This window comes from Suillus discolor (genome assembly GCF_016758755.1).
Source record: "Suillus discolor strain FC423 chromosome Unknown F5147scaffold_9, whole genome shotgun sequence".
Lineage (NCBI taxonomy): Eukaryota > Fungi > Basidiomycota > Agaricomycetes > Boletales > Suillaceae > Suillus > Suillus discolor.
Window position 1 is genome coordinate 274,987 of NW_024541256.1, and position 19,827 is coordinate 294,813.

Sequence of the window (19,827 nt, forward strand, 5' to 3'; positions counted from 1 at the left end):
ACTGTAGTGACTGTCACTAGTGATGTGCTTTGGCATGACCTCAGACCCTCATAAGCCAAGCCCCAAATTAACATCAACTTGACTATATGCGGCCTCGTATATTTGGGTAATTTTGGTACCGCAATCACAGTCACCGTCATAGCCTCCCAGCTAATAACTGATCCTCCGTTGATTACGAGTCTTCGATGATCACAGCACAATCCAATAATGGCACAATCTTTGGTCACCCCACCGCGCGTCAACTACTAGGCTACCGGCTATCTCCTTCAAAATTCTGTGCAGAGATACCGAAGTGGCTAGACACCTAAGGTCCTGACATGCTACCATCACATAGTACCTAATAGCGTGTGACCATTTCTGTTCGACAGCTAAATGTTACAGTAGCCTCCGTACTTGACGGAGGGCACCATTGGTGATTATCTTTTTTCTTTTCCTGCACACGAAGAGTTGATTAAAATTATTGTGGCCTAGCATGACACCTGGGGTCGGTTGGGCGTTTCGCCGTTTAAGCTATTTTGGATCGGGTCCGATTCACGGTTTCGTGGTATCTCATCATTCTTGAACAGATCGACAGATCGTTGCTACAACGCTGACTCCTGTAGCAGTACACCATTGAGACCGGGGCGCCGAGCACCCTTTTTGCAGTGCAATCACATGCTGATAAAGTTGTAAGATGCCAAATGCTTTGAAATGGGAACACTTCAAGGCTATCTACCGCAAGATAAAAGCTGCAAGAGCGTTATAATATTATCCTGCTTTCCCCTACTCTCGCCAACGAAAGCCCCACTATTCATCGTGAAAAATCGCGATGTTTATTCTCTTTCTAATAGTTTCTCTCATCTCATCGATTAATGCTACAGCTCTAGTATCTCGCTCAGAGTACCCACTATCTCAGCTCCCTGTACATGGTCCCAAAACTAGATTAACCATAGGCAATAGCATCATCGCTCCCGATGGCTTCGCACGCCCGTGAGTCTATTATCATAGCGCTCAAACTCATTCCTGATCTTTGACAGAGCAACTCTTGTCGATGGCATATTTCCTGCACCCTTGATTGCAGCCCAGAAGGTAAACTTTTTAAAACTCTTTGTCAAATGCCAGCGCCTGACTTCACAGTAGGGAGATCACTTTGATATTGAGGTGGTCAACAAGCTCAAGGACGACTCGATGTTCGTGCTTACCAGTATTGTAAGCAGTTTCAAATCATCATGAATGTTGTTAAAATAAACCTTGTTTATGGCAGCACTGGCATGGCATCTTCCAGAATCGGACGAACTATGCCGATGGAGTGGCATTCGTCACACAATGCCCCATTACGCAGAACCACTCTTTTCTACATTCTTTCTCCACCCCAAACCAGGCGGGCACTTATTGGTATCATAGCCATTATTCTGTTCAATATGTAAGTATTGCTCGAACCTTGCATGTGCAGTGAAGGACTGACCTATGGAACAGTGCGATGGTTTAAGGGGACCCCTGGTAATCTATGACCCTGAAGACCCTTTAGCATATATGTACGATATCGATGATGGTGAGCAATAAATTGGTTCATATGAACCTTCTGACCATCATGTGTTTCCAGCAAGTACCGTGATCACGCTTTCCGACTGGTGAGTTTTACGATCATGAGTAATCTGCCCGACTGAATCAGGATCACTAGGTATCATACTGTAGCCCCCGAATTGCTCGGCACTGTACCTGTTGCCAATTCTATGCTCATCAATGGACTTGGTCGCTATGTTGGCGGACCTCAGTCTGAGCTTGCTGTGATCAATGTCACGCGGGGAAAGCGATATCGCTTGCGCCTAGTTCAAATGTCATGCGACTCCAACGTCCAATTCTCCATCGATGGTCACAACTTAACTGTCATCGAAGCGGATGGACAGCTGACAGAACCTCTGGTGGTAGATCAACTCCAGATTTTTGTCGCCCAGCGCTACTCTGTGATTCTAGTAGCCGACCAGCCAGTAGATAACTACTGGGTACGCGCTCTTCCTAATACGGCGAATGCGAACTACAGCGGAGGATTGAACACTGCTATCCTTCGCTACAAAGGTGCCCCAGAGGCTGACCCGACTACGCCTAATATTCCTGCCACGAACCAATTGCAAGAGAGCAACTTACATGCTCTTCTCCATCCCGGTACTCCTGGGATTCCAGAATATGGTAAAGCCGATGTCAACCTCAACCTCCCGGTTACCCTTAATGCCGGAAATTTCTATGTCAATAATGTCACATTCGTAAACCCCACCGTTCCTGTTCTACTCCAAATTCTTAATGGAGCTCAAAACGCCACTCAGCTGCTCCCAACCGGAAGTGTGTACGTTCTCGGGGCCAACAAAGTGGTAGAGTTGACGGTGTCAATAGTCAGCGCTCTAGGTGGACCTGTACGTCTTTTCCATTCATTCGATGTTTACGTGACTGACGTATACTGTACTAGCATCCTATACACCTTCATGGGGTAAGTTCTCCATGACCTCAAAGGCATGCCTAGTTGGTACTCATGGTTATTAGCATACATTTAGTGTCGTAAAGAGCGCAGACAGCAGTACCTTCAATTATGTGAACCCCGTTCGCCGCGATGTGGTCAGCGCTGGGGTCATTGGGCAAGAAATGGTGATCCGATTTCTCACTGACAATTCTGGCCCGTGGTTCATGCATTGGTATGTCATCATTTTTACGGAGTTGTCAAGAAGGATACTAACTCTGAACCAACAGTCACATCGACTGGCACCTTGCAGCGTACGTGTGTAAATCTTCCCGTGAACGAAATGGCTCATCCTTCATTTTCAGCGGTTTCGCCGTGGTAATGGCAGAAAGTCCCCCAGATACTCCCGCGCATGTGGACCCCGTGCCAGGTAGGTCATACGTCAAGAATCCGCACTTCTATTGCTGAATTGCTTTACAGATCAATGGGAACGCTTATGTCCAATCTATGACCAACACCCAGATCCCACGGTCGCTGGGATGACTGAAATTTACTCTGCATAGTTATATCACCCTTTCAATCACTATGGACCGGCGGTGGCGCCATGAATCTTGCTTGACTTTCTTATTGTTTGCTGCGACCAATCCAAATGTGAATCTTATTGTACACTTTCAAATCTTCATGCACATGACGGACATGTGGGGTTCTGATCGATCGATCTCTAGCTTGGGTGTCCCTTCCTTGTATTTGTGTTCTGTCGGCTGCATTCTCCCTTCCAATGTGTCTATATTTATATTCCCCAATACTTACTATGTTGGGAGATGGATGGAGAATGGAGTGGAGAAGGTTTCTGTAGAAAATAAATGACATGCGTCTGTCATTTGAAGCGTGGAAAACGCTTTCCGGTTGCCGATAATCACAATGATATGATCATTGTCCTACTTATTTCTTCTGCCTCAGCCAATTCAAAATCGTTTATCCTTTGCCATATCTTGAGTATACAGCACGACATATCATGCTGCCTCCAGTGTCGCGTCTTCCACACGGCTGAATGCTCTTCCGAACTTGTGGAGACTCGTGCCTTCGGAACGTGTCCGTCGAAAATGGATTAGTGCACAATGCACGGGTCTGCATCACCGCTCTTCATCAAAGATTCATTGAGATTCGTATTAGACGTGGCCACGTGCTCCTCTGCGCTCAGCATAATCTCTTTTCCCTTAAGGTTCTCCATGGTAAATGTCAGTGGAGCTGAGTAGTTCGATTCTCCGTTCATTTGTGTTGTCGCCCAACGCTCACAGCTTTAGAACCCTGCAGCCCTGCACTATTTCTAACTTTGATAAGGCAATTCTACCTACTCTGAAACAGTTCGACTCCGGATCTCAAAGTAAATGAGGTACTACATGTCGGCAGAGTGAGTTATGTAAGACCTCAATATTCAATCACCACTGACCAAGTATATTGTCTAGTCATTTATAAGGAGTAGCTTATTACTTGTTATCTGACTCTGTCGGACTTCTTTATTCCCCGGTGGTGCACTGTGCCTGTGCCTGTGCCTGCACAATCGCCCACTCTGCGCTCACTACCTTTCTCGACGACTCCCGGTCCAGAAAGTCCCCTCCTGCTCCATATTTCCATCGGATTTCTAAGTTCGTCTGTCTAGGGACGACAACGTTGACAGTATGGCTGGGAGCGATCCCATAAGAAGCTCGACTTGATGGTCGAAATCGATTTGATTGTTTGATCCTTGTTTACTGTCCGCTAGGGTCAAACCCTATGTTGGACACTACCTACGCTATCGTGCCGTGTCTAGTCTATTTCCGTTGTCCGTATCACGGTGTCCATGCTGTACAATGGTCCCGGGTTGCACGAGGACGATAAGGCCTTCTTCAGGCTCTCGATATGATGGTATGTTTTGTCGTGCTTCCTCTACTCCTCCGAGCGTCTCTTTTTTGGGGGATTGACGTCTCCGTGCCTCAGTCACCTTGTTCTCGCCACGCAAGTTAGAACTAAACTTATTCTTTTCCTTTCGCTTAACAGGACTTGGTCCGACCTCTCTATGCATCACCTCTCTCTGGTTGACGAAGGCTGGGCATACGAGAAGAAACCCGATTGGATTTGGCCAGCCCTTGATCCCATGGCCGACTGTACTATCTCATGGCGGAACTGTATCCTTCTGTCGAAAACGATCCTCTGCTGTCGCACTCCATGTCCTGCAAATTCTGCTTTCAGGATTGGTAGTACCGAATCACACATAGTGCACCTTGCTCTCGTCGACGGCTAGACTTCAAGATGCTCGCAGTACTGGTCATGGCACCCGTCTGTAATTACTGCTCTTGCAGGTTGTGTTCCAGACGAGCTTCTGGGATAGACTGGGTACTAGGATATCATCGAGTCATTCGACTCGGACGCTTACTTATCTGATATACATTGCACCAGCCTCCCATACACCTTCATGGGGTAAGTTCTCCTGACTTCTATGGCATAGTCTGGCTGGTACTGATGAGAATAGTATTCCGTCCGTGTCATACAGAGTGCAGGAAACGGTACCATCAATAATCATCACGTGAACCCAGTTCTCCTCGACGTCATAAGCGCTGGCGGTCTACGACAATTCTGGCATTTGATTCTTGTATTGGTATGACATCGTTGCTATCGAGCCGTCAATGATGGTACTGGCTTTGAACCAACAGTCACATAAACTGGCATCTCGAAAGCGTATGTGAAAGTCCTCGCGAAAGAATTTTCTAATCCTTCATACCAGCGGTTTTGCCATGGTAATGGCTAAAAGTCAGAAACCTGCGCAAATATGAACCAAGTGCCAGGCAGGTCATCCGTGAAGAATCTGAATTTTCATGCCTGAATTTCTTTCCAGGCCACGGGATCAGTCATGTCCGACCTTCAACGCTCTCATACCCTTATAGTTGGGGGTGAGGGGATCTCAATTATTACGAGGCAGCTGCTAATATTTCCACTGACCTTTACCCACCACCTGCGCTCCACTCATCGACATAGTAGTAGACGTCCCACCCATTTTCAGTTATCAAGGTTTACAGGACAACGGGATGCAAGCGAATTTCTTGTCTACTTAGATATTTCAAGTACTGCTATGGCCAACCCTCTACCTCATTATCAATTATGATACGCGGTACTGGCTGATGCTAGTTTCCATTATCTAGTTGACTCCGTACAGGATATGATGATTAGCCTTACTATAGGTGTCTTGACTACATACTCGATGCAGCGCTTGTCAAATTTATATTTAATCGATACTTGAAGCTTGAAGTTCGCCACCTTGCGTTATATTGACGTCAAAACGATCGAGCATGCAGGGACCCAGTACTTGTCAGGCCTATCTTTTTGAGCGCGAGGTTAGACAACCTAACACGTATGGCTGTACTAGACATTCGATCACGTCCTACAAAACTGTATGCCGACGTAAATCTCGTGTACAGCTCTGGTAAGGGCTTCGCATATGCTACGCCGTTCTGTGACCAATTTAGCTCTAATTCGTGTCAGCCTCCAGTCCAAGGCCATACTTATTAACATGTCAACCACATACCCACCCTGTCTCTTACACTCCACCATCAGTGTTCAAGTGGGGCATCTTTGACTGCCGACGTGCCAATCCGATCTTCAACACTACCATGGCCCCTTCGAGCAGCACCGCTTCTCCTACAGCAACTGCCACATCCTCCGCGGACCAGTCACATAAGCGTGTTTTCCCATTCGCAGCGCTCATTTTGCTTGCTTTGTGCATCGCATACATCATTGGTTACCTCGTCTACCATCGGATCCTGAATTCATGGAACGCTAGGCAGAACGCGGAGAAGGTGCAGAACTTCCCAAACGAGTTTTTTGAGAAGAAGCCGAGAAGTACGTCCGATAATCTGTCAGCCACTTTGCGTCGAACTCACGAGATGATGATGACCATGAAGGACCGCCTCGCTTCACATGGACTCAGAGCATACGGAAGAGCGAGGCTATTGGAGAAAATGCAGAGTCAGAGGCATATGTGCGTGGCAGCCTCATCGTGCATGCATTTACTCAACGATTTTCTCTTCCAGCATTCCTTTTCGAGCTCCCCTGATGGGAAACCCCTCGTTTCACCACCGCCTGTAGCTGTGATCAAAGAGAACGCGTCCAGTGGTCCAGCTGTCACCCAATCGCACAGGGACGTTCGCGCTACATTTCCCGAGCGTATTGCAAGAGCTGCTAGGGAGAAGGGGTCGCGAGTGCTCTCGCGTGGTCGTGTGACAGAAATTGAAGCTGATCCAAAGCTCGCACCTGTGCAGGGGCCACTCAGACCACTCTCGATCTTGTCGTCAAAGAACAAGGAGAGACAACGAGTTTCATTCAATTTAGTGTAAAGTCTTGGTCCAGTTTGTTTATTCGTCGTTCGTTTGTTGTATTTTGTTTGATTCTATTTTGTTTTGGGGTTGTCGCGACACAAGCCTCTGACGTCGAACAACTCTTAATCACTTTACTACAGCTGGGGCTAATATCTGTGCTACATGCTGAGCGGGACAGATACATCAGCGCCAGGTCAAATGAACTTTGATTTGTATATCACATCTTGTCCAGAGATGGTGCAGTGGTGCTACAAATGTAATACAATGATTTCGACAGTCATATGAAACCAGATAAATTAATATGCGTATCGATAATAGGCAATGACAACATAGAAGACGCTTTAGAATTTGAGCGACTCAACTCCTTCTCATCATCATGAGTCGCATATGAGGTGGGACTGGCAGAGCGATTGTCGAGTAAGTACCGTTTTTCTTCATCTGCCGACTCGCGAGGTGAAATGGCCCGGGAACGTATGACCTCCCCAATTTTGGGGATCTTTGGTAGCGCACGATTCCTGTTCGCCCGCGTGATATCTTCGCTGGGAGAGTTGGGGGTAGGACTGGACTCCTTTGCGTTGGTGATGTATTCTCGGGGAAGGAAGTCATCGAAAGTCTTTGCGGGGCGCTTGACAGAGCGGGCACGGATGAGAGCAGGGTCCCTGCGTTCTGCATAGGGAGCAATGTAAGCAATTGGGCGTCATGTTGGGGGTCACGAACTCGCCTGTTATGGTCACACTGCGACGAGGAGTGGCAGGTGCTGACACAGGTATCAGAACACCATAAGTCTCTCCTGAAGGATTCTGGTAAAGTTGACCGGAGCGGTCGCGGAAAATATACTGCTGGGTATCAGCATCATATGCAATCCGCTTTATGCCCTCCGGAAGACGGTACGAATCCTGGGAGTTAGTTAGCTGACTGTAGGTTACGATGATAAACTGGACTGCTAGTCCACTACGAACTTCGTCAAAATAAGCCATAAAATGGATGGTGGAAGTTGAGAATGAAGAGATGAATGATCCATGCTGTAGTCCTAGAGACTCCTATGTATAGTATCGAGCACCACAGTCGGCACGTGACGACTGCGATGTACTGCCATGGTATGTGAAATCAGTACAATCAACCATATTTCAAACTTTTGGCTATGTTGGAGACCAAGGGAAAACGGCGACCGAGAACCATTCTGGAAGACGGTCAAGTTTGCCCATGGGCCATTAGACAATATTGAATTGTATACGAGAGGTTTACTTAGTAAGATGCACAAATATGGAGTCAAAACCCACGAGTCAAATGAATAGGGACGATATCGACCTGGTGACTGAGTAAAAATAACCAAAGAACAACTGTGTAGAAACTCATCTCTGATGCCAAGGAACCCTATATATCTGACAGATAGGAACTGATCATGATACTCTCTCATGGTATTGTCATCGCGCGTTGTCTAGACATATTTACTCTTCGGTATGCGTGATCGGAGGAGGACGGACTGCTAGTTGGTATGCACTTGATTAGTTTCGCTAAGTTACTGGTACTTATCACCGTGACGTCCTTACCTGGCTGTTAAGTTATTGTGGAGGATTATCGAAGCTGAACACGAATCCTTGTTAGTCATTGCTTAAGCAGAGTGCTTAGTGACACGAGTCACACGACAATTAGTCTCCTCCTAGCTAGTGCGGTAGGGGAATGAAAGTAATCGTGTCAACGTTAACGACCATGTCAGTTGTGAGTGCTAATAAGGTAACAGCACAACTTGTGGTTAGGGTTCCGAATGAAGACGATAGCTTTCTAGCAGAACGCGTCACTGCTCGTCGCGCAATCAACCAAAGACTTATATCTCCCTTCTTTAATTAAATTCAGCCAAGATGCCGCTCGAGGCAACGATGATGATAATCGACAACTCAGAATACATGCGCAATGGAGACTATATCCCATCCCGCTTCGAAGCCCAGTCTGATGCTGTCAAGACCATCTTCCAGACCAAGATTGATTCAAATCCAGAGAACACTGTTGGCGTCATGACAATGGCTAGCAAAGGGTACAACTCAGTTACATGTGCAAACTACGATTGCTAATGTTTTCTTGCAGGCCCGAGGTTCTCGTGACCCATTCGAAAGACATTGGACAGATAATCAAGGCCTTGCATGTAACATCATCGAAAATTGGCGGGTCAATAGATATTCCTACTGCCATTAACATTGCCCAGCTTGCCCTCAAACATCGAGAGAACAAGAATCTGCGCCAGAGGATAATAGTCTTTGTGGGATCTCCGCTACAAGGACAGGGAGCGGATGAGCGGGAAATGGTGAAGCTCGCAAAGAGATTGAAGAAGAACAATGTTGCTGTTGACTTTATTGCATTTGGTGACGGCGTCGAGGAGGAAACTAATGTCCTCAAGGCTTTCGTAGAAAATACAACGAATAGCGATAACTCGTGAGTGTCACCTTGTCAGAATGCGTGCGTAGATTAATGCGCCTGGTCATTTAGACATCTGGTGTCCGTACCACCTGGTACACATCTATTGTCAGATGTGATCATTTCTTCCTCGATTCTGTCGGAAGACCGGGGGATACCACCAGAGGCGATGGGAGACGTCGGTGGTGCATCGGGTTCTGGTGGTGCCAACTTTGAATTTGGTGTTGACCCGAGTTTGGACCCTGAACTTGCATTGGTGCGTTGCTTTTTCTGACATCGAATATGGAGTCTTGTTGACATTTTATTTTTATTTAGGCCCTTCGCATGTCTATGGAAGAAGAACAAGCTCGCCAGGCAGCGGAAGAGCAAACACGTCAATCGGCTACCGATGCCACGCCTCAAGCGGAATCAGCAGGGGCAGACAAGGATGAAGAGGCCATGCTCGCTCAAGCTCTTGCCATGTCCGAACGCAATGATGTTGACATGGGTGAGGAGCAAGACGAAGATATGGATGAAGAAGAGGCAATTGCTCGGGCGATTCAGATGAGTATGAAGCAAGAGGAAAAAGAACAGGGGGGACAGTAGTACCAAGCTTACATATTCTTACTTGTATTTTCCTCCGAGTTACACTCCGATTTCTCGAACGGCTGTTAGTTTGATATTGGCGCTCAGGTGCTGAGCGCTCTGAGCAAATACTCATAACAACTGGCACAGCCACTTCGACCTCATTCCGAGTCCGTTCGTTTCCTCAGATTCTTCCCTTGACGTCTTCTTGAAATCCTCTATGCCATCATCACTCACTGCATCCCAAGAGGAGCTCAAGGCGGCCAAGGTGCCTTTGGCTTGGAGAGATCAGTGCTCAGCGTACGTACCTACTTTACCCTTCTGGTTGAAAGCTTATGACCCACAATACTGTTGTCCGTGATACTTCAGACTCTTGATACCTTTGAATACCTGTCGGAGAGAAAACTATTATTTACCTTGGACTTGCGAGAATGAGCGCCACGGCTATGAGAAGTGAGCTAAATCTCTACTCTTATCTGTTGAGGGTCTGACCAATACACCCAACAGGTGCCAATACGATGAGTAGGCATTTCGACCTCGTACCTACACATATGAAGCTCATTTTTCTACAGCATGATGCGGAGGATGAAGAAAATGTCAAAACTGGAACTCCAGCAGGCAGAGTAGACTGCAGAAGCTACCGAAGCTATCATCTAGAAGACTTTCTTAAGAACGCTTCATGTCAATCGATGTCGAGACGTCAAACAATGCAACAAGATAGATGAATGGTGTGATATGCTGAAGGCAAGATGCTATTATGTGCTGGAGTTCTACACTTTCCTCCCTGTCTCTTTCTCAAACTCTGAAATTTCCTTTTTTACCCGCTTCAACAACTTCTTCTGGTGTACTGCTCTGCCCAAACGCTTCAACGAACTGCCCATTTGGATCCATGAGGTAGACGTATATTGAATGGTCGACGAGGTAGTCACCCTTGGGATCTGCATTAGGCGGGGTGGAGAAGTAGACGCGGTAGGCTTTGCATGTGGTTTTCACGGTTGCATAGTCACCCGTGAGACCGATGATACGAGGGTGAAAGTCTGCAAGATATGTCTTCATTTGAGGGATAGAGTCGCGTGCAGGGTCAACGGAGATGAATACGGGCTGGAAGATCGTCCCATAATCCTTCTCTGTATTTGATGTGGTAAATGCGTGCCGTGGTTGAAGTGATTTATGAACACGAACCTAGAGAAGTCAAGACTGAACCAATCTTGTCTAATTCAGCAGGACATATGTCAGGACAGTTGGTGAAACCAAAGTAGACGAAGTTCCATTTCCCCAAGAGGTCTTTATCAGAGAAAGGCTTGTTTTCGTGGGTCGTTAGCGTGAAGGGACCACCCACATGCGGTCGTCCGACGCTTCGAGATTCGAGCTCCTTTTCTGTATGAATATTTTTCTTGAAAAGCTTTCAATAAGTGAAATACGGAGAGGCACGTACGTCGTTGTTCAAGGAGCTTTTGCTTCTCATAACGGAAGTAGTAAAATAAACCAATGCCGGTTGCAACGAATAGAGCTGCAGCCGTTGGCGTAAAGACCTGGGATCAGATGCAAGAATGTGAACAGACGATAACAGGTGAGCTAAAGAAGCGTACCCCGACAGCAGCCCTATCCGCCCCCGACGTAAAATAACGTCTGCCAGGTGCTGTTGCTTTGTTATGGCGCATGCATATAGATTGTCGTTGGCATTGAATGCTGCGACCTGGCAAACAGGGCCGCAATGACCTGAAATACGTGGATGAGAGCTTTGACATCTTCAGGTCGAAGTTCCAAAAGTAGTCGAGCTTGACAATCATATATAATTCTCAACATCTCAACATCGCTACCATTTACAAATAATTTTTGCACGGGATTAATGGCCATTGGCAATGCTTAGTACTTACTAGCTATGCTATGGGGTCACGGTGCTCTCAGGTTAAACGTGCATCAACGTGCTGCGTGAAGTCACTAAAGGTTCCCATCATTTCGAAGCTTCAACCTGTTACATAAAGAATCAAGTCCTTGTAGGTCCAAGACTCCAACGTTGCAACCACTGTTGACAGTCAACAATCATGTGGTTCTCTACTTTAGCATGTGTGACATTGACAACTGCCGCAACGCTGCAACCAATCACTTCGAGAAACATCGAGGGAAGCGTACGTTCCTCCGAGTCCAACAGAAACATCATCGAGGAAGGTAGGTCGCACTCTTATTTTACAACGAACATCAAGTTAAATTTAGGAAAAGGATGGGGAGCGGTGAAATGTGAGTACGGACTACTCGCTTTCAATCACCTCCTAACGTCGGAAATGATTGACAGCACTATTTGACAATCCCTCGAAAATCACAGACACGATACACGGTCAATTTGATCACCTACTCATTCCTTAAGGCTGCTTACAATATAACAGAAGATTTTGATTCTTTGTCTACTTCAGCACACACGTGGTACGAATCGCAATTTCCAGACACGGGAGAGTCTTTCTGGGACAAAATCATAGAGCTCGGTCCATATGTCAAGGATTATAGTGACGAGCTTTTTCATCACGCCATGGAGCTGTATCCATCCGAAAAGCTCGCGGAGTTCAGGGAATCTATGGTTAACGTCACTGCCACTGCCACTGTACTGCACAAAGTCTGTAGTGACGCTGCAGAGGACAGTGGCGTCTCTCTCTACTCCGTAACAGAAGAACTTGAGGACATCTTCACTGTCCTATTCGAAGAGCTTATGGAGATGTTCCCGCCACCTAACGAGGCTCCTGGTCATAACAACCGTACAATCATGATCAGCACGGCCCTCGATCGCATTGAGCAAAGTTTTTTACAGGTCGCTACCAAGGTCGGAGTCAGCGAAGAATTGTTGCAAAGTGACTCTAGTTCTCTCAAGTTCGCTGTTCAACAGGTTGCCGTAACCACAGGTACGTCGCGATCATCTGGCCATTCTGGAACATTGACGACATAATATTAAATGATACAGGAGACCTTGTCGAACAGCACCCCGTCATCGCCCGTGCCCTCTTGCTCGTTGCGATTGATATCTTATTACCTGAGATCGAAATCAGTGGATGGCTTCTTCCCCAACTTCTCCGTTTGTTCGGATTTGGACGGCAAGGACCAATCAAAGGTACGCTTTTGTATACTGTTGCGGTGCTGAGCAGCATATTACTGCGATATTTTAGGTGGAATTGCTGCGTGGTTGCAACGTTGGATATTTGGTGCCACTATCCCAAAGGGTAGCTGGTTCTCGGTGCTCCAGCGCCTAGCCATGATGAGTACAAAGCTTTAAGTATCATTGAAGTTGTTCGGGTTTCAGCAGTCGTTTGTTTCATGTCAGGGAAAACCCTCGGGGTCTGTTTTTATGTTTATACTTAAGGGACGATTTTTGATACCTCAAGTGTATTCCAGATTACATGTTGTAAATGTGCTCGAGCATCCACGAAATTGAGCCTAGGATCCAACCCAGTCAAGCAGTCTATTTGACCTTCCCTGTTTTTTTTTCGCAGTTGATACTGATAGCGTGGCCAGGCGTGTGAATCGTGTGGGTCCTGGTAGGTCCATGTGATTGGTGCGGTGAAAAAAAGTCAACCGTCAGGCCATCTATTCACAAGTCTTAGTGCTGCGATGCGGTTCTCTATTCTAGCATTTGTTGCATTGATACTGCAACCTGTCGTGTCCAGCAACATTGAGGAAAGTACTTGTTCTTACGACAATGAAAGTTTAGAGGTGGCCAACGAGGGAGGTATGTCGCCTCTTGGTCTCTAGAGATGAGACTTTTGATTTCGTCTCGGAAAAGGATGGGGACTAGTGAAGTGTGAGTACATCCGTAGCTCCCATTTTCAATTATTTAATGAGAATGTGTCAACAGCAACATTGTTCGGCAAGTCGATGCAAGTTGCAGGAACGTTACGCGGTCACTTTGATGGCCTCCTCAGTCATGAAGGCGCTGGCAGTCTCACAGAAAAACTCGACTTGTTGTCTGCTTCAGCATACATGTTGTACGATGGATTGCACATTCCAAGTGCGGGAGAGTCCTGGGACAACGTCGTGGGGCTCGGTTCAAATATCCGAGGGAATATAGACGAACTCTTCCAACATGCCAAGGAACTCTATCCCTCGAAGATATCGGAGTTCAAGAAGTCTGTGAATAGTGTTGCCAGTACAGCCACATCACTGCACCAAGTCGTTAAAGGAGCCGCAGAACAACGCGAAATTCCTTTCGATTCAGTATTAGAAGAACTTCGAAATACCTTGCAGGTCCTATTTGAAGAGCTTAAAGAGCAATTCCCGCCACCCGAGGAGGCTCCCGGTCATGAGAATCGTACTCTCATAATCAACACAGTTCTTGATCGTGTCGAGGAGACTTTTCTACGGGTTGCCATCAAGTATGGAGCAAGTGAAGAAGTCGTGAAAAATCACACCAGTTCTCTCATGTCAGGTGTTCAACATATTGTGGGGATCATCGGTACGTGACGCGTCACAAGTATTGAACCATTCTCGGACGTTGATGCTTTAATATAATACAGGAGACCTTTACGAACAGCACCCTCAGCTTGCATGGACCTTCTTTAGCATTGCGATTGCCCCGCTATTTGCACAGGGGCTTCTTCTCTCAGCCCTCAGGATATTTGGATTTGGGCCATTGGGACCAATTGCAGGTATGTTTTTATATGGTTGCGGCACTGAGCAGCCCCATTGATGTGATGACTTTAGGAACTGCTGCTGCATGGTTGCAAGCGTGGTTATTTCGTGGGGCTATCCCAGCAGGTAATTGGTTTGCGATACTTCAGCGCATAGCCATGAGAGGTGCAATGTTTTAAAGGGCTTCAATGCGGCATGCCAGTCGTGTAGATGATTGATCCATGAGATCAAAAACCTCGGGGTCTCTGATGTCTGTAATTAAAGGTTCATATCTCGTGAACATTTGTGCCATCTTCATAAACTGAATCTAGCGTCGAGTGTCCAGACCTATGCAAGGCGCTTTTCGGTTTTGGGGACAAACAAATATCCTTAGTGGATAAGACATGCGTAGATCTGATGCCAAAGTTCCTTGATGGCACTCACACGATTCCGAAGGCGCACATTCAAACGTTCACTAGTGGTGTAGCCGAGGATGGCTCCTCGATAGATTAAGGAGTCTGACTATTATTCGGTATGCTCCTGACCAGTCCGCCTATGAGGCAAACCGGTGATAGATAGATTGGTATGGTCACTATGGAAAGGAAAACCCATGAATTTAAGTAGGAGAAAACGTTGAAAGTCAATAGAGAGAGCCACTGAAACCAATGAGGTAGCGCAATGAATCGACGGCCATTGAATCCCCCGAAAAGACAATGGACATCAGTGGTGAAATCACTGATTGTTGTCGACATGGCCACTGAATTCAATGCGGCAAATCACTGACTTTCGATGGTGCGGCCACTGATTATTGATGACATAACCATTGAATTTGATAGGGTATATGTATTTAGCAAAAGAATATAGCACCAGGTTATGGGTGGCCACAGGCATATAGTACGTGGGCACATAGCATTTGACCCAGGATAATTTGGCATTGGCAGGGATTGAACCCAAGACCTCCGACAATGATAGCTGCATCATTGTTACCGCTAGGCCACAGGACCATTCTATATATCAACAATAATACAAATATATCCAACCGTCACATGACAAATAAATGCCAACATGTCTACCTTATCCGAGGAAGAGCGACAATTCCACCAAGTCAGTTTCACTAATGAAATTTATATCTCACACCACTGAGATTCATTGGCTAATCTGTCACATTTTGTTGTTTTCTCCGCATCATTTCATAGGTCGCGCCCATTTTTTTTGGTGATCCATTGAAATTCATGTGTCATGCCATTAAAATTCATTGGCTTAACCGCCAGATTTTATTGTCTTATCTATCATATTTCATAGTCACATATCATTGTTTACACCACTGAGTGCTCACACTGGCAATGAAATCTATGGTATTAGCCGAAACAATGAATACTCTTGCTCGCTGGATTCAGTGTTACACACATTGAGGCTCATTGGTTCAGTGCTCGAACCACTGAAATTCATTGTTTCTACTTCCCACAGTGTGGTGAAATAACACTGCTACCAAGTCACCTGGGCAATTTTCATTATCATTCGTACTTGCGCCCGCATTACGACTACTGCCATCTGACTGAGCTAGCTGCTGGGGTCGCGCCATCCTCAGTTTGTGTGCCGCATAGCGTGTGACGGTTCCTGTTTGCACAAGCCTGTGCGTGACCCTCGTTATCAGTGCTTCTGACCCTACAACTTACATCTCTCTTTGGGGTAGAATCCCAATCTTTGGAAGCCTGAGCATGTGCCAAATGATGAATCGTGTGGGTCCATTTGATTTCCGCCCTGCAATTGCACATTTACGTGTACGTACTGCAGTGCTTGATGTACACACACACCCTCAAGGCCTCGAGGCTTAGGTATGTGTTAATGTTGCCTCGAGGCCATGAACGCCGCTTCGATTATCGACCTGTCACATAAGTGACTTGGTGAATCGAATTCTGCAGAAGTTCCTCACACCTATATATATGTCCAGTGCCCAATTGTACAGTGAGCCAACGGCCCTCGTCTATCCCAGCACTATACTACAATGTACCAATTCATCGAGAAAGTCGTAGAACAATGCGGCATTCCTCTCTGCACCATATTGAAACACCTTGGAAACGCTTTCAGCACCCTATTTGAAAAGCTCAAAAAACTGTTTCCGCCGCCCAGCGAAGCTCCCGGCCATGAAAAGCGCATGGACAAGATGAACACGACTCTTGATCGTGTTGAGGAGTGTTTTTTGCAGGTCTTCAGCAAGCTCGGAGTGAGCAAGGAATTCCTTCAAAGTCTGACAGGTCCTCTCAAAACGGCTGTCAAATATGTTGTTGTGACCATCGGTGTGTCATGAATAAACAAGTGTTCCAGAACGTTGATAAACTCATATCAAATGATGATACAGGAGATATTTGGGAGCAGCATCCATACCTCGTGGCCATCCTTTTGTGCATTGCGATTGGCATGATATTATCCCAATGTCTTCCTGCGATTCTCGGGTTTGGGCCCTTGGGACCAGTGAAGGGTACGATTTTGTTACTTGTATAGTTGTATCGCATCAATACTTATAACATTTTTAGGTGGAATTGCTGCGTGGTTGCAAGGGTGGGTATTTGGCGGGGCTGTCCCAGCAGGTAGCTGGTTCGCAATACTTCAGCACCTCGCCATGGTGTGAGGAGCGTGGTTGTAGAGTTGGAGCGAGATTCCGTGAGTGTATGATCCATGACTGAACTTACCGTCGATCGAGACCTGTTAGTACGTTTGTATAAATATGACTTACATGTACATGATTTCTGATACATATGCTTGAAATTCGCTTGTTGATCAGTGTCGTATATCCATAGGGTTTTCATGCACCCTGTGACCAGTAAAATTAATGTTTGAGACAGCCCTCCAGGCAACCCACTGAGGACCCGCCAATTACTATGGTCCTTGCGCGAGGCTTCCAATATCAGTATATCGGTACTCACTGCTCAGTCCCGGTCAATTTGCTGATACCATCCAACAACTTGAAGATTCAATCAGGCCGCGCACTCTGCTTTTCGTGACTCAGACTAGACAGCATTGACTTCACTGCCAGTGTTGCTTACGACCTGCAAACATGTCACACCATCCCATCCCGCAATTCCATCAAACTTGGCAGTAATACTAGTGCACACAATTTTGTTGAATCTCGCACTCTCATAGCAACGTCACCTTTGTTGTAGCGCTGGGATGCCTCTTAGTGATGCGTAGTCTGAGACGCACGAACTTGAGAAATCAAATCATACACTAGTGAGGCTTCGAAAATCCTTAGAGGGAAGCCTCTGACCATAATATTGAAATTAGCTGAGAAGTTCACAGGCCGACGATCAAGACGTTTGCCTATCTCAAGCTTAAGGTTTACTGGTTATGTTGACCTGCATGTTGCCTCATGCCGTGAAGTCAACTTGTTACATAAGTGACTTTGTGAATCGAATCCTCGAATCCCGCACTGGTCCTCGCATATATATGCCCAATTGAGCCAGCGGTCATCTATCCAAGCACTATACTGCAATGAATTGGCTCTCTACTCTGGCATCAACACTGCGACCAGTTACTTCTGGCAACGTTGAAGAAAGCACACCTTCTTCTGATAAAAGCGCGGTGACCGAGACAGGTTTGTTGCACTCTTATCTCACGACGAATGTTACATTTTAACCTAGGACAAGGATGGGGAGTAGTGAGAAAGTGTACGTCCAACTGAAATCACTGTTTTAAATCATATACTGATGTCAGAATTGATTGACAGCACTTTTTGACAAGTCATCACAAGTCGCGGGCGCGGTATACGGCCAAGGCGCTGCAACAGTTGGCAGCCTGACGGAAAAACTTGGATCATTACCTGCTTCAGCATACATGTTGTACGGTGGATTGCCCTTTCCAAGTGTTGGAAAGTCCTGCTGGGACAAGGCTGCAGGCTTCGCTCCAAATACCAAGGGTTGTACAGATGAATTTTTCCAGCGTGCCAGGGAATTCTATCCCTCCGACAAGATAGCAGAATTGAGGGCGGCTGTAGATAGTGTCGTCGGCACAGCCACGACACTCTACCAAGTCATCAAAGAAGCCGCAGAACAACGCGGCATTCCTCTCTGCACCGTATTAAAAGACCTTGGAAACACCTTCAGTGTCTTATTTGAGGAGCTCAAGGAACGGTTTCCGCCACCCGATGAAGCTCCCGGTCATGAAGAGCGCATGAACATGATGAACACGGTTCTCGATCGTGTCGAGGAGTGTTTTCTGCAGGTCGCCGGCAAACTCGGAGTGAGCAATGAACTTCTCCGAAGTCTCACAGGTTCCCTCAAGACTGGGGTCAAACACGTTGTCGTGACCATTGGTGTGTCACAGATAATTGACCATTCCGGAATGTTGACAACCTAACATCAAATGATGATACAGGAGACGTTAGCGAGCAGCATCCATACCTCGTGTGGGCCCTTTCGGGCATTGTGATTAGCATGCTATTTGCCGAAGGGATTCTTCTCACGATTCTCCGCGTTGTTGGGTTTGGACCTTTGGGACCAATGAAGGGTACGATCCGATCTTGTATAGTTGTAACACAATAATGTTTATAACATCTTTAGGTGGAATTGCTGCATGGTTGCAAGGGTGGTTATTTGGCCCCGCTGTGCCAAAGGGCAGCTGGTTCGCGATGCTTCAGCGCTTCGCTATGATGGGAGGAGCGCGGCTGTAGAACTGGTGCGAGGCTCCGTGATTCGTGAATGTATGGTCTATGACTGAAACCCTGTCACGTTTGTACAAATATTACTTGCATGTAGTACATGATTTCTGACGCTTGAAGTTCGCTTGTTGCGTCAGCGGCATATATCCATGATAGGTAGCGAGTACCCATGAGGTGAAATTAATGTTCGACACAGCCCTCCGAGCAACCCAGGACCCACCATTTACTTCGGTCCTTTTGCAAGACCTCTGATATCAGTTCTCAGTTTGCTAATACCAAGCATCATTATCTAGATCGATTGGGTCACGCACTCTGTTTTTCGTGACTCAAGATTGGACACATTGACTTCACAGTTTCTCATGTCGGCACTTGCTTATGACCTGCCAAAATGACGCACAATACATCCCGCAATTCTGTTGAATCTTGCACTGTCACAGTAACATTACCTTTAATGTTATAGCACTGGGATGCCTCTTCTGTGGTCCAGGACCTAACCGTCGTAGGTTTATACACATAATGATTAATGACGCGTGATCTGAGACGCACGAGCTCGAGAAGTTAGATCAAATTATACACTGAGGCCTCCAAAAATCCTGCGTGAATATTGGGGGGAAGTCTCTCGTGACCATGATTGAAAATTGGCCAAAAAAAAGTCATAAGCTAACAACCCATGTGCATGAGATCTCAAGCGCTGAGCGCTGAACGGCAGCTGGAACGGCACAGAAACAAGTTTGGACCAGGTGAAATTGATACGGTCCTGCCGCGCCTGCCGCGGTCGTGACGCGCCTGTGACGCAGCACTGTAGGGTACAGATCATGTTCAAACTTCAAACA

General features: G+C 46.6%; 10 protein-coding genes across 10 annotated transcripts; 8 read left to right on the forward strand and 2 right to left on the reverse strand.

Annotated features, from left to right (window-relative positions):
* The first annotated feature begins 685 nt into the window (after positions 1–685).
* F5147DRAFT_429884 (laccase) lies at positions 686–3,022 on the forward strand. Its single transcript, XM_041429798.1, has 12 exons — positions 686–969; positions 1,017–1,068; positions 1,120–1,188; positions 1,244–1,402; positions 1,456–1,531; positions 1,583–1,610; positions 1,661–2,387; positions 2,441–2,461; positions 2,515–2,663; positions 2,719–2,742; positions 2,794–2,858; positions 2,909–3,022. Exons 1-12 carry the CDS (start codon positions 809–811, stop codon positions 2,989–2,991), a joined length of 1,614 nt encoding a protein of 537 aa, XP_041296581.1. The 5' UTR covers positions 686–808; the 3' UTR covers positions 2,992–3,022.
* A 2,757-nt stretch (positions 3,023–5,779) lies between these two features.
* F5147DRAFT_429956 (uncharacterized protein) lies at positions 5,780–6,868 on the forward strand. Its single transcript, XM_041429799.1, has one exon. The coding sequence runs from the start codon at positions 6,073–6,075 to the stop codon at positions 6,793–6,795; it is 723 nt and encodes a 240-aa protein (XP_041296582.1). The 5' UTR covers positions 5,780–6,072; the 3' UTR covers positions 6,796–6,868.
* Positions 6,869–7,054: 186 nt separating this feature from the next.
* On the reverse strand, positions 7,055–8,233 carry F5147DRAFT_821961 (uncharacterized protein; the record flags this gene model as incomplete). The annotated part of the gene is made up of 2 exons (XM_041443724.1): positions 7,495–8,233; positions 7,055–7,436 (listed from the first exon to the last, which is right to left on the reverse strand). Exons 1-2 carry the CDS (start codon positions 7,752–7,754, stop codon positions 7,055–7,057), a joined length of 642 nt encoding a protein of 213 aa, XP_041296583.1. The 5' UTR covers positions 7,755–8,233.
* Positions 8,234–8,552: 319 nt separating this feature from the next.
* On the forward strand, positions 8,553–9,912 carry F5147DRAFT_630350 (uncharacterized protein). Its single transcript, XM_041432769.1, has 4 exons — positions 8,553–8,809; positions 8,860–9,204; positions 9,259–9,442; positions 9,502–9,912. Exons 1-4 carry the CDS (start codon positions 8,637–8,639, stop codon positions 9,769–9,771), a joined length of 972 nt encoding a protein of 323 aa, XP_041296584.1. The 5' UTR covers positions 8,553–8,636; the 3' UTR covers positions 9,772–9,912.
* Positions 9,905–10,461, forward strand: F5147DRAFT_429966 (B18 subunit of NADH:ubiquinone oxidoreductase). Its single transcript, XM_041429800.1, has 4 exons — positions 9,905–10,050; positions 10,120–10,203; positions 10,258–10,272; positions 10,323–10,461. Exons 1-4 carry the CDS (start codon positions 9,971–9,973, stop codon positions 10,375–10,377), a joined length of 234 nt encoding a protein of 77 aa, XP_041296585.1. The 5' UTR covers positions 9,905–9,970; the 3' UTR covers positions 10,378–10,461.
* An 84-nt stretch (positions 10,462–10,545) lies between these two features.
* On the reverse strand, positions 10,546–11,540 carry F5147DRAFT_649809 (SCO1/SenC-domain-containing protein; the record flags this gene model as incomplete). Its single annotated transcript, XM_041433374.1, has 4 exons — positions 10,546–10,877; positions 10,933–11,127; positions 11,186–11,282; positions 11,340–11,540. The coding sequence occupies 4 exons, from the start codon at positions 11,538–11,540 to the stop codon at positions 10,546–10,548; spliced, it is 825 nt and encodes a 274-aa protein (XP_041296586.1).
* Positions 11,541–11,765: 225 nt separating this feature from the next.
* Positions 11,766–13,230, forward strand: F5147DRAFT_677539 (uncharacterized protein). The gene is made up of 6 exons (XM_041436126.1): positions 11,766–11,919; positions 11,971–11,988; positions 12,044–12,085; positions 12,135–12,641; positions 12,701–12,847; positions 12,903–13,230. The coding sequence occupies exons 1-6, from the start codon at positions 11,796–11,798 to the stop codon at positions 13,007–13,009; spliced, it is 945 nt and encodes a 314-aa protein (XP_041296587.1). The 5' UTR covers positions 11,766–11,795; the 3' UTR covers positions 13,010–13,230.
* A 114-nt stretch (positions 13,231–13,344) lies between these two features.
* F5147DRAFT_834485 (uncharacterized protein) lies at positions 13,345–14,673 on the forward strand (the record flags this gene model as incomplete). Its single annotated transcript, XM_041443914.1, has 6 exons — positions 13,345–13,462; positions 13,517–13,534; positions 13,589–14,185; positions 14,247–14,378; positions 14,434–14,487; positions 14,543–14,673. 6 exons carry the CDS (start codon positions 13,345–13,347, stop codon positions 14,569–14,571), a joined length of 948 nt encoding a protein of 315 aa, XP_041296588.1. The 3' UTR covers positions 14,572–14,673.
* Positions 14,674–15,950: 1,277 nt separating this feature from the next.
* Positions 15,951–17,120, forward strand: F5147DRAFT_677544 (uncharacterized protein). Its single transcript, XM_041436127.1, has 6 exons — positions 15,951–15,973; positions 16,034–16,079; positions 16,135–16,175; positions 16,292–16,637; positions 16,700–16,819; positions 16,875–17,120. Exons 4-6 carry the CDS (start codon positions 16,346–16,348, stop codon positions 16,967–16,969), a joined length of 507 nt encoding a protein of 168 aa, XP_041296589.1. The 5' UTR covers positions 15,951–15,973; positions 16,034–16,079; positions 16,135–16,175; positions 16,292–16,345; the 3' UTR covers positions 16,970–17,120.
* Positions 17,121–17,598: 478 nt separating this feature from the next.
* On the forward strand, positions 17,599–19,435 carry F5147DRAFT_677547 (uncharacterized protein). The gene is made up of 7 exons (XM_041436128.1): positions 17,599–17,795; positions 17,830–17,932; positions 17,985–18,005; positions 18,065–18,649; positions 18,712–18,843; positions 18,897–19,011; positions 19,092–19,435. The coding sequence occupies exons 2-6, from the start codon at positions 17,830–17,832 to the stop codon at positions 19,004–19,006; spliced, it is 951 nt and encodes a 316-aa protein (XP_041296590.1). The 5' UTR covers positions 17,599–17,795; the 3' UTR covers positions 19,007–19,011; positions 19,092–19,435.
* Positions 19,436–19,827: the final 392 nt, after the last annotated feature.

Bases quoted from the DNA above. Each gene is read 5' to 3' on its own strand.
- F5147DRAFT_677539 (XM_041436126.1), top strand. From the start codon at position 11,796: ATGTGGTTCTCTACTTTAGCATGTGTGACATTGACAACTGCCGCAACG. The intron at 12,086-12,134 runs GTCAATTTGATC...ACAATATAACAG, and splicing joins AATCACAGACACGATACACG to AAGATTTTGATTCTTTGTCT. The intron at 12,848-12,902 runs GTACGCTTTTGT...GCGATATTTTAG, and splicing joins ACGGCAAGGACCAATCAAAG to GTGGAATTGCTGCGTGGTTG.
- F5147DRAFT_429966 (XM_041429800.1), top strand. From the start codon at position 9,971: ATGCCATCATCACTCACTGCATCCCAAGAGGAGCTCAAGGCGGCCAAG. The intron at 10,051-10,119 runs GTACGTACCTAC...GTGATACTTCAG, and splicing joins TGGAGAGATCAGTGCTCAGC to ACTCTTGATACCTTTGAATA.
- F5147DRAFT_630350 (XM_041432769.1), top strand. From the start codon at position 8,637: ATGCCGCTCGAGGCAACGATGATGATAATCGACAACTCAGAATACATG. The intron at 8,810-8,859 runs GTACAACTCAGT...GTTTTCTTGCAG, and splicing joins ATGACAATGGCTAGCAAAGG to GCCCGAGGTTCTCGTGACCC. The intron at 9,205-9,258 runs GTGAGTGTCACC...CTGGTCATTTAG, and splicing joins ACAACGAATAGCGATAACTC to ACATCTGGTGTCCGTACCAC.
- F5147DRAFT_677544 (XM_041436127.1), top strand. From the start codon at position 16,346: ATGTACCAATTCATCGAGAAAGTCGTAGAACAATGCGGCATTCCTCTC. The intron at 16,638-16,699 runs GTGTGTCATGAA...ATGATGATACAG, and splicing joins ATATGTTGTTGTGACCATCG to GAGATATTTGGGAGCAGCAT. The intron at 16,820-16,874 runs GTACGATTTTGT...TAACATTTTTAG, and splicing joins GCCCTTGGGACCAGTGAAGG to GTGGAATTGCTGCGTGGTTG.
- F5147DRAFT_677547 (XM_041436128.1), top strand. From the start codon at position 17,830: ATGAATTGGCTCTCTACTCTGGCATCAACACTGCGACCAGTTACTTCT. The intron at 17,933-17,984 runs GTTTGTTGCACT...ACCTAGGACAAG, and splicing joins AAGCGCGGTGACCGAGACAG to GATGGGGAGTAGTGAGAAAG. The intron at 18,650-18,711 runs GTGTGTCACAGA...ATGATGATACAG, and splicing joins ACACGTTGTCGTGACCATTG to GAGACGTTAGCGAGCAGCAT.
- F5147DRAFT_429884 (XM_041429798.1), top strand. From the start codon at position 809: ATGTTTATTCTCTTTCTAATAGTTTCTCTCATCTCATCGATTAATGCT. The intron at 970-1,016 runs GTGAGTCTATTA...GATCTTTGACAG, and splicing joins CCCGATGGCTTCGCACGCCC to AGCAACTCTTGTCGATGGCA. The intron at 1,189-1,243 runs GTAAGCAGTTTC...TGTTTATGGCAG, and splicing joins TGTTCGTGCTTACCAGTATT to CACTGGCATGGCATCTTCCA.
- F5147DRAFT_429956 (XM_041429799.1), top strand. From the start codon at position 6,073: ATGGCCCCTTCGAGCAGCACCGCTTCTCCTACAGCAACTGCCACATCC.